The sequence below is a fragment of the Schistocerca americana genome, chromosome 7, assembly GCF_021461395.2.
Source record: "Schistocerca americana isolate TAMUIC-IGC-003095 chromosome 7, iqSchAmer2.1, whole genome shotgun sequence".
In the NCBI taxonomy this organism is placed as follows: Eukaryota; Metazoa; Arthropoda; class Insecta; order Orthoptera; family Acrididae; genus Schistocerca; species Schistocerca americana.
In genome coordinates this window covers 95,144,654-95,154,230 of record NC_060125.1, presented here as the reverse complement: position 1 = coordinate 95,154,230, position 9,577 = coordinate 95,144,654, and the positions used below count along the sequence as shown (strand labels likewise).

General features: G+C 41.1%; 1 protein-coding gene across 1 annotated transcript; it reads left to right on the top strand.

The window, feature by feature from the left end:
* The first annotated feature begins 2,382 nt into the window (after nucleotides 1-2,382).
* LOC124622737 (structural maintenance of chromosomes protein 2-1-like) lies at nucleotides 2,383-8,416 on the top strand. The gene is made up of 2 exons (XM_047148527.1): nucleotides 2,383-3,570; nucleotides 8,378-8,416. Exons 1-2 carry the CDS (start codon nucleotides 2,383-2,385, stop codon nucleotides 8,414-8,416), a joined length of 1,227 nt encoding a protein of 408 aa, XP_047004483.1.
* Nucleotides 8,417-9,577: the final 1,161 nt, after the last annotated feature.

The following is a 9,577-nucleotide window of genomic DNA, read 5'->3' as shown; positions in this document are numbered from 1 at the left end:
TTTGACAAGATATTGCTTAATAAAGTAGGATCAGTTTATTCTATCTCGTGAGATTTTTTTTTAAAAAGCCATAAAAACACTATTGCTTAATAAAGTAGGATCAGTTTATTCTATCTCGTGAGATTTTTTTTTAAAAAGCCAAACAACACTTATTAGCTACTGAAGGGACCTACAACACTAAGAAGAATCGCTTCTCGGTTTTTGACAAGATATTGCTTAATAAAGTAGGATCAGTTTATTCTATCTCGTGAGATTTTTTTTTTTTTAAAGTCAAAAAACACTGAAAGGTCTCTGTTGGATTCCTTTCATGTTTGATTTCTTAAATCTGTTGTCATTTATGGAATAAATTCCTCTTCTAAATTTACTGTGGCGTTTCTGACTATCTGGGAGAAGACTGAGTAGTGGAACGTGTTACTTTTACACGTAAACAAGAACGATCTGACACACTACTACACTTTAAAACACATTTTATACGTAATTCATGTCACACAGTCTCATACGGAACCTACATCCACTTTCTGTTATATACTGTATATGATAAGATACTGTCATCCCCCTTCCCTTCTGTGTGAGAGTATGAATGAGCAAATGTATTTGTAGTTGCATGCTTGAGGGTAGCAGACAAGCCTGTCTGCTAGAGAACAGTAGGACCAACGTCGGAACAGGTAGCTACGCTTCCTAAAAGCAAAGAGGTTTCTATCCTTAGTATGGTTCTGTCCGTCCGTTGTCATGTTGGTATAGGAAGCTGCCCCTCTGGCCACTTCCGTTGGTCTTTGGGAGCCACGCTCAGGAAGCACGCTCGGCAGTAGGCAGTGGCAGTCTGGCGGTGGCGAGCGTCTGAAGTGGTAAGATCTCCGGCTAAGCGCGTGTCTGCTAAGTCCATAGGACAATGGATTTGTTAAGTTCAGCCTAACTGAAAATTTAACCATCTTTATCTCGGGTTTAGCTCTAAAATATCTAAGGTTATCTTAAATTGCAGCGTAGTGTAATTCTCGTGTGAAGTTCAGATTATTTTGGGGTAGTTGGTTTGTCATTACTTTGCGAGTAAAGTGGAACCACGTGTTGATCAGTAAATCTAACTAAGTTCATCAATCTTAAATGTGAATGCTTGTGTGATTATAACGTCTCGTCTTGACAATATTTTACAATATAACAACTTTTCTTTATGCTTTTCTTTATGTTCAACCCACGTGGAGTGTACTTTGCGCGACCAGTACCACGTGCTTATATAACTGTTTGACCCATCAGGTTAATAATAAGACGTTAGTAACCAGTTCAAGGTTTTTCTTTTGTCAATTGCTTTCCGATCGAATTTATTTTAATTATCAAAATTACTGCGGAGTTATACGCTTTCTGTAAACCAAGTTGACCACGTGGAGCATGTGGTGTAATCATCAAAGTAGCCTTCAGCTATTCCTTTTGGGAAGATTTTACAAAGAGTTAATATGAATTTAGTATACCAGTGTGTGGTAATTACATGACGGACAGGATTGTGGTATGAACGTAATTTCTTTGGGTAAAAAACTGAATCTGTTGGTTGTGTTTAATTGCTTCTTGCTTATGTTTCAATGTTCTTCGTGAGTTATTTTATGAATGTAGTGTCGTATGCAGTCTCCCAATCTTGGCTCCATATTTTATGTGTTCCGTAAGATTACAATCTCACATTTTTCAATCGTAAATAAGGCACCAGCTCAGTTATAACGCACGTATAATATGCTGAAATTTCAATGAACAATCATAAAATAAATTTCCAAATATAAACTGATTTCTTTCTTTTTATTTAAATTCTCTTTTTATATATATATATTACCGGTTTTGTATGACTATTAAAAGATTATCATTAATGTTAGTCTGCTTGGTAAACCTAGACCAAATATCTGATGAAACAGTTGCCCAGTAATCCACGGTTAACGTCCCCAGACAGATCACGGCTTTTAACCCACTTTCATTGTCAATTAGCACCGATATCAGCATAGCAACATTCATGTAGCAATATTACACATGGCGACCCTGTTCTGTGATTCCGCTAGACTCTGGAATCTCTGAAACGTTAGATTGCGAGCGTGTTATAATCTTAATTTTTTTCCTACAGCGCTCAAACAACTTCTGTGTTGTTTCCGATCAGACTTTCAAAAGATTCACGGCGTTGTTGATCGGCGTTGTGTTGTTTGTCTTGTTTTGTTTTCTATATCTGTGTGTTTTATATGTGTGTGTGTTTTTTGTTCTCGCTTGTACATTGCACTGTTTCGATCAAAGATAAAAATTTGTTTTGCGTGTGAAAAAGTGCGTACTAGGTTGGGTATCTTTCGTGTGACTGTCGTAATTTTTGGGGGACACATTTATTTTGATTAGTGTGTCGCGTACCGGGTATAAATTGCACTAATGCAGACACGTAACCAAGCTAAAAGTAAGCGGTCCGACAACTTAAGCAACATGGACCAAGGAGATAATAATTTGATTTCGAATGTTAATGCGTCGGGCAGTTCCGAAAATACAATGGGAAATACTTCAGACGAAATGCAAAACAGGACGAACGGGCTCACAGCAGAGCCAGAAATAAATTTGCCTCCTACTAACCAAATTGATTTGGCAGAACTCATGAGAACCTTATTGCAACAAAATAAAGAGTCATCCGAAAAATCGATCCGCGAGCTAGGCGAACAAATGACGCAGAAATCTGAAAAATCTATCCGCGAGCTAGGCGAACAAATGACGCAGAAATCTGAAAAATCTATCCGCGAGCTAGGCGAACAAATAGACGAAAAACTAATCCAGCAGACAAATAAAGTCGACAAGTCGATGCAGAGAGTGTCCGATGATATCTCACAAAGAATAAACAATCTGGCAAGTGAAATAAAAAGTGATATTATGAAAGAATTAGGCCGTACATTTGAACAAATCGAGGATCGTCTGCAAGCCTTAGAACAGAGCAAGCGGAGGGGCGATGCCGAATCTAAAGAAAGCGAAGAACGGCTACTTAGGAATTTCCAAGAGCTGAGGGAAGAATGCCAAAGGGAGCACCAGCAGGTACTCTCGAGGGTCCAAGAGGCAGAAACGCATTGTCCCACGTCCGTTAGCAACACAATAGCGGACAACAGTTTAGCGATCCACGCGTTGCAACAGCAAGTAGAACAATTGAAGCAGACTGGGGCGGAGGACAAGAGACAAATAGATGATAAGATTGCGGCATTAGCGGACATTGTAGGCACGATGAAGCTGACGGAAAGCGAGAACAATACTACACCGGTAGCGGCCGCAGAGACCGAAGAAGTGCGTTCGCTTCTGAGATTTCAGAAGGGACAATTCGAAGTGAACAGGCAACACAAGGCTGTAACAGGCGAATTACAAGAACGCGTGGCGCATCTGGAAAACCGCATGGCGTGTGATTCCGAACTCGCCAATAGCACTAAAAATAGCCGTACGAACAGTGCAGAGAGGGACTCCGGCCACGAGGGAGATTTTGACGACAGGGAAGAATGTAATTTGAGGGGCAGACATGAGAAAAATAGAAACATTCAAGGGCCTCGACAGGAGGAAATGCGGGGATTTGATTTCAAACATTTCCTTACGGTAAGAAAGTTTGAGATATTCCGAAATTCGCAAAAAGGAATACATCCACGAGCATGGCTCGAGCAATTTGAGTTCTGTCTTCCTCCCGACTGGGCAAGTTCACATAAGATAGAATATATGTGTGGCTATTTGGAAGGCGAACCGGCGATTCGCATGAGGTCGGCAGCGCGTCACTGCAACTCCACTCGGGAGTTTCGACAAGCCTTTCTCTCCGCCTATTGGTCGGAAGCGGCACAAGATAGGGTCAAACATGGCATAATTATGCTGCCAAATTTGAACCAGTCTGGTTTCGGCAGCCCTGCACGCCTATTCGAACACATGCTGCAGGCAAATCAATTTTTATACGATCCATACGGGCCTGCGGAACTAATTAGGATATGCATCACCAAATTGCCGATGCACTTGCGGCACGTCATTCTTGCGGGACGATGCAAAGAGGACGTAGAAACGTTTAAAACACTTCTCCAAGAGTTGGAATATAATACAGCAGAATGCCCGCCTAATCAGGCACAAAGTTATTACGGGGCACAGCAGCGCGATCGCAGTCGTGGCCGTCGTACTAATCAACGGCGTGACTGGTCGTCGCGACGCGAACGGAACAACAATCGGGACAGGCCGTATAGAAACTGGGGTAACAGTCGCGAACACAGGTGGAACAGCGGAAATGATCGAGGACGTGGACAGAATCGTGAACGGAACAGTTACGGCAACCAGAATCGATACTACGGTGAACACGGTGGGAATAGGACTATAGGCGGAGCACCTCATGATGTTGAAATTCGGCCAGCTAACCCTAGACATAATCCAGCAAATGGAAATGAACAAAACCGGCAATGACAAACGATCAGCGCAGAAGGCGCCCAATCGGAACCAATGAACGACATGGCAAAGGAGTGCATACGGTATATAGAGAGGGAAGATATTAGAGAGGATTTGTTGCAAGAAACTACGAGTGCTAAAATTTCGGGAGTAAATCCAGTCGTGACAGTTGCAGTAAACGAAATATGTTTTAAGTGTGTCATTGACACTGGAAGCCCTTTCTCGATAGTGAGCGAGGCAGCATTTCAAAAATGCGAAGGGACTGGGACTTGGCCCGTTTTTCAAGTGCGAGGAATTAAGGTGAAGGGCGCAATCTACGGTAAGAGCATAGAAATCCGAAGGCAAACTCGGCTTAATTTTACCTGCCAGGGAAGAGAGTTTGAGTACAACTTCTTTGTGCTCCCAATGCTGAATGTGACAATGATTTTAGGAAATGACTTCATGAATGCCCACCATGCAGTAATTGACATGGGTGGAGGAGTAATGACAGTTCAAGTTGGGGATCAGCCAATTTGTTTAGAATTTGATGAATGCATATTACGTGCCGAGTCAGAAATTAGTTGCCTAAAATTTCGAGCTCAAACCGAGTCGCAACCCAGACTGGAGCTACTCGTGAACTATATAAGTGAGTCGTGCTCTCCGTCTGGTGAGCAGGGGAAAGATGTTGCGTTTGCTGATGCACTGAGAAAGAGCATTGCGGGTGTCAGAACCACGGACAGGGAAAAGGAGAAATTGTATTGCCTACTTAGGAATCATGAACGGGTATTTTCTGAGACTCCGGGGGCTATTAAGGGTTTTACGTACCAATTCAGAGTACGTGACCATCAGAAGTTTTCTGTTAGACCATACCCTATTCCCGTGGCGTATAAAGCCCAGGTGGAGAAGGAAATAAACAAGATGTTAGAACAAGGAATAATTGAGCGGGCAGTAAGCTCGTACAATTCACCCTTGCTTGTCGTGCCAAAACGCGACAACTCAGTTCGTTTGGTGCTAGACTCGAGACAGATAAACACAATTATTATGTCGGAAACGGACAGGCCTGAGAGCCTTGAGGAACTCTTACGTTTCCACGGAGTAAAGGTACTATCATCTGTCGACCTCCGTTCGAGTTTTTGGCAAATCGTGCTACACCCATCTTGCAGATTATATACAGCGTTCCTGTGTTACGGAAATTGTTTCCAATTCCGGCGTCTCCCGTTCGGACTAAACGTCTCATCAGCTGCTTTTATAAGGGGATTAAATAGCATTTTACCTGATGATTTGAAACAGCGAGTGACAATTTACGTGGATGATATATTAATTGCGGAAAAGTCGTGGGAGGACCATAATGACGTTCTGAACAGACTACTGGATGTTTTTGAGAAGGCAGGTGTAACAGTCAACTTAGATAAGTCACAGTTCGGACGAGAGAACATAAAATTCTTAGGCCATATTGTCTCAGCAAATGGAATACAACCTGACCCGGAGAAAATTGCGGCGATAGCGGAGTGTGCAATTCCGACAAATAAAAAACAGTTGCGAGCATTCTTAGGCCTGTGCAATTTTTATAAGCGATTTATAAATTTTAGTGTACTTGGTACACCCCGTCTATGTGGTCTAACAGGGAAGAACGCTTTGTGGGTCTGGGATCAAGAGGCACAGGATGAATTTTATAAATTGAAAAAGGCATTGGTAGAGGCTCCCATCCTCGTGCATCCCGACCTGACACAAGAATTCTGTTTAATGACGGACAGTTCCTTGTCAGGATTAGGTGCGGTACTGTTTCAAACGGAAGGAAATGATGATATTACAACTTGGAAAACAATCTCGTTTGGGAGCAGGGTGCTCTCTCGATGTGAAAAAAATTATTCCGTGACGGAACTCGAAGCACTCGCGATAGTTTGGGCATTCTCAAAATTTAGGTATTTTTTATTTGGGAGGACCACCAAGGTGTACACTGACCATCGTGCACTCCAATTTCTGATGAGCACAAAAATCACGCATGGGAGACTAGGACGCTGGGCACTATACCTACAGGAATATAACTTCACTGTAGAATACATTCCTGGACAGAAAAATGTAATTGCTGACGCTTTATCGCGCATTCCTATAGGTTTGGTTCACACAGAAGAAAGGGAACTCGGTGAAAATAATTTTAGCATCCTATACTTACAGAATGTAGCGTTCGAGAATTTTGTTACCACCTCTTTAGGAAGTATAGCTGACGAACAGGATAAGGACGCAGTATTGAAAGATATAAAGAAGAAGTGGGAGGACAAGGAGAATGTAGGAATACGCCAGTACTACTTAGTGCGCAATAGAATATTATTCAAGAAACGAGCCCCGGACGACTCCAGATGGGTGTTGGTGATTCCGGAGGAACTCGTAAACAAAATTATATGGTACATACATTTGAGTTATGGTCACTTTGGAGCACAGAAATGTTGTGAAAAACTGAAAGAGACATGCTATTTTAATAACATGCTACGGCGTATTCGTGGTGTACTTAGAGTGTGCGGACCTTGTCAGCGAGCAAAGGCGGCCACAGTGACTTATGCTGCATCATTGCACCCGATAATACCAAGCAAACTTTGTGACCTCGCGGCCGTGGATCTATTTGGGCCACTAATACGATCTAAAGCAGGTTTTGCATATGTTTTCGTAGCGGTAGAGCTAACCTCCAAGTTTGTGTGTCTGACTCCGTTGAAGCGAGCCACAGGAAGGGCAGTGGCAACTGCATTTGCAAAGCAGTTTCTGCATGAAGTTGGGAGCGTGAAAAGGGTTATCTCGGATAATGGACCACAATTTAGATCGCAATACTGGCAGCGGATGCTTCGAAGAAAAAGAATTAAACCTATATATATATCTCTCTTTCACCCCAGCTCGAACCCCAGTGAGCGTATTATGCGTGAATTAGGAAAATTATGTAGGTTATACTGCAGTCGTGATCACCGATCGTGGGACATACACCTAAAAGGATTTCAGAACATAATTAATGAGTTGCCTAATACGTCAACAAAGCTTCCGCCAATCACTGTGCTAAAAAACAAGGAGCCCCCAAGCAAAATCAAAGAGGTGGTGCCTTGGCCACTAGAGCCGAGACTACGCCGGAACGCAATTGTTGACTTAGCTTTACGCAACATCAAGCGTGCAGCAGAAGCCAGAGTCAAGGCGTATAAGAAACACGTGAGAAAAACAGTGTTTCATGTAGGACAAAAAGTCCTTATCAGATCACACAAGCTGTCTAACAAACGGTCAGGTGTCTGCAAGAAATTTTTTAATCTCTTTAACGGCCCGTATCGGATAAGGAAGATTCCCCATGAAAACGCCATAGAAGTGGAAACTCTTCGATCGAAGAAATCAAAAGGGCTACACCATGTGTCAAACGTAAAACCATACATTGAGTAGAAAGGGCAGTGGGGAGTAGAGAGGACGGTGAAGAGAATGAATTGATTAGTTTAAATTTGTGACATGCATTTTGAATAATATGTTGGTAAAAATTAATGATAATGATGTTTTTATGTGATTGATTGAAGTGATGTTGTTAATTTGTTTTATTTCCTTGTGCAATTAGGATTTAGTTTGATTCAAACGTAAAGATAAAAGGTTTCCTTGTGAACGAGTGAAATGCTGTTTTTTTTGTGTGTGTAAATTGAAAAGAGCCGCTCCTGAGAGAAGCAAGATCTGTGTTGAATTAATGCAAAACTCAGGGGAATATCCGATCTGTGGGTATTATGGGTCTGGCAAACCCAGGTCCCCAGCTGTTAGTAGCCTTGTTTCCGATTTTCTGCTTTCAGTGTTACTATCTATCTATTACTATTCTGTATCTGTCAGTATAAATGAGGATCTCTTACTATAGTATGCGTGCTGTATGAATATTTTAAGATAGGAATGAGTAAGTTCAGAATCTTAAAAACAGGATGCGATAATACGATTGTTTAACCATTGGCTTCCCAATATGCGATGATATGTTAATATTGATGATATATGTCTTTTTTGTTCTTTATAGCTGAGTACGGAAAGTGCTGTCTGTGGATTTCGTAAGTAGATTGATTCCCTTCAAGGTGAAAGAAGAATTGTGGTTTGTGTAATTTACGTGGCCCTGAAATATTATTGTGGTAGTCAAATACGAGCAGTTTTTCAGCAAATGGAGACTGGTACAGAAATATGGATCCTTTTTGTAGTCTTGATTGATGTTGAGCCAAAGCCTAAAAAAATTATTCTGCGTTAATACTTGTCCTAGAAAAGCGACGTTTATGTATTTTTGCTGATGCTGTGAGCATTACAGCTTACCGTTTTCGCTGGTGCGGGATGCACTGCAGCCTATATGATTTGTACTGAGGAAATTTCCCTCTTGAAGGTAGAGGATGATTAAATAATTTTGATTATGGGAACGAAGGAAAGCTTGGTTTAAGGTAACAAGGATGAAGCAAAACATTTGTCATTTAAACTGCAGGAGGATTCGGATCTTTTGTGTCTGTTGTAAGTTCAATATGTTAAGATGATACTGTTTTACAGAATAGAGGTGACCACAATTTTGCCATTCATGAGAAATGAATCCAGAATAACCACCACAGGCGAAATGACTGATTTGGAAGCGAGAGGTAACTTAAAGAAGGAACGAAATCGCAGCAAAATGGGTAAGAAAATGTAATATAACCTGTATAATGCAAATATTTTTAACCTTCTCAGAGTCATCTGCGTGATTAATTGTTGTGATAACGTAATTTTAGGTAAAATTTTCTTACTGTTTTATGTGTGAATATATGAGTCTGATAAATGTATAATTGCGAGTCTCTTTTCAGGTGTGCGAACTGGTATAAATGTTTTGGCGTGTAAATAACCATTGTTCTTTTTACTGTGTATGTTTAAGGAAAGTTTCTCCATATTTATCATGTGACAAGACGTATGCCGCGAGCGTCAAGAAGAGGACGAATTAGAAGAATGTTGTAGTGGTATATACACGGTGTTGAAATAGCATTGAAGTAGCTTATTGGCTTAACTAGTAGTGGATAGAAGTAGAATATTGAGTAATGCATGTTTATGAGTAGTTAGTTTGTAGAATAGACAACAGGTGTGCATGTATGTGTGTGTAAATAACATGTGAACCCTATGCTGTCCTGACCTATACTTGCACAAGGCATAATTCTATTCATTTTAGTGAATTAATAAGTAGCATTGGATTTATTAAAATGTAAGTGAACCACAT

What these genes read in the sequence shown, in the direction of transcription:
- LOC124622737 (XM_047148527.1), top strand. Translation starts at nt 2,383, where the DNA reads ATGCAGACACGTAACCAAGCTAAAAGTAAGCGGTCCGACAACTTAAGC. An exon ending in ATTTCAAACATTTCCTTACG is followed by an intron (nt 3,571 to 8,377) that starts GTAAGAAAGTTT and finishes TGTTCTTTATAG; the next exon opens with CTGAGTACGGAAAGTGCTGT.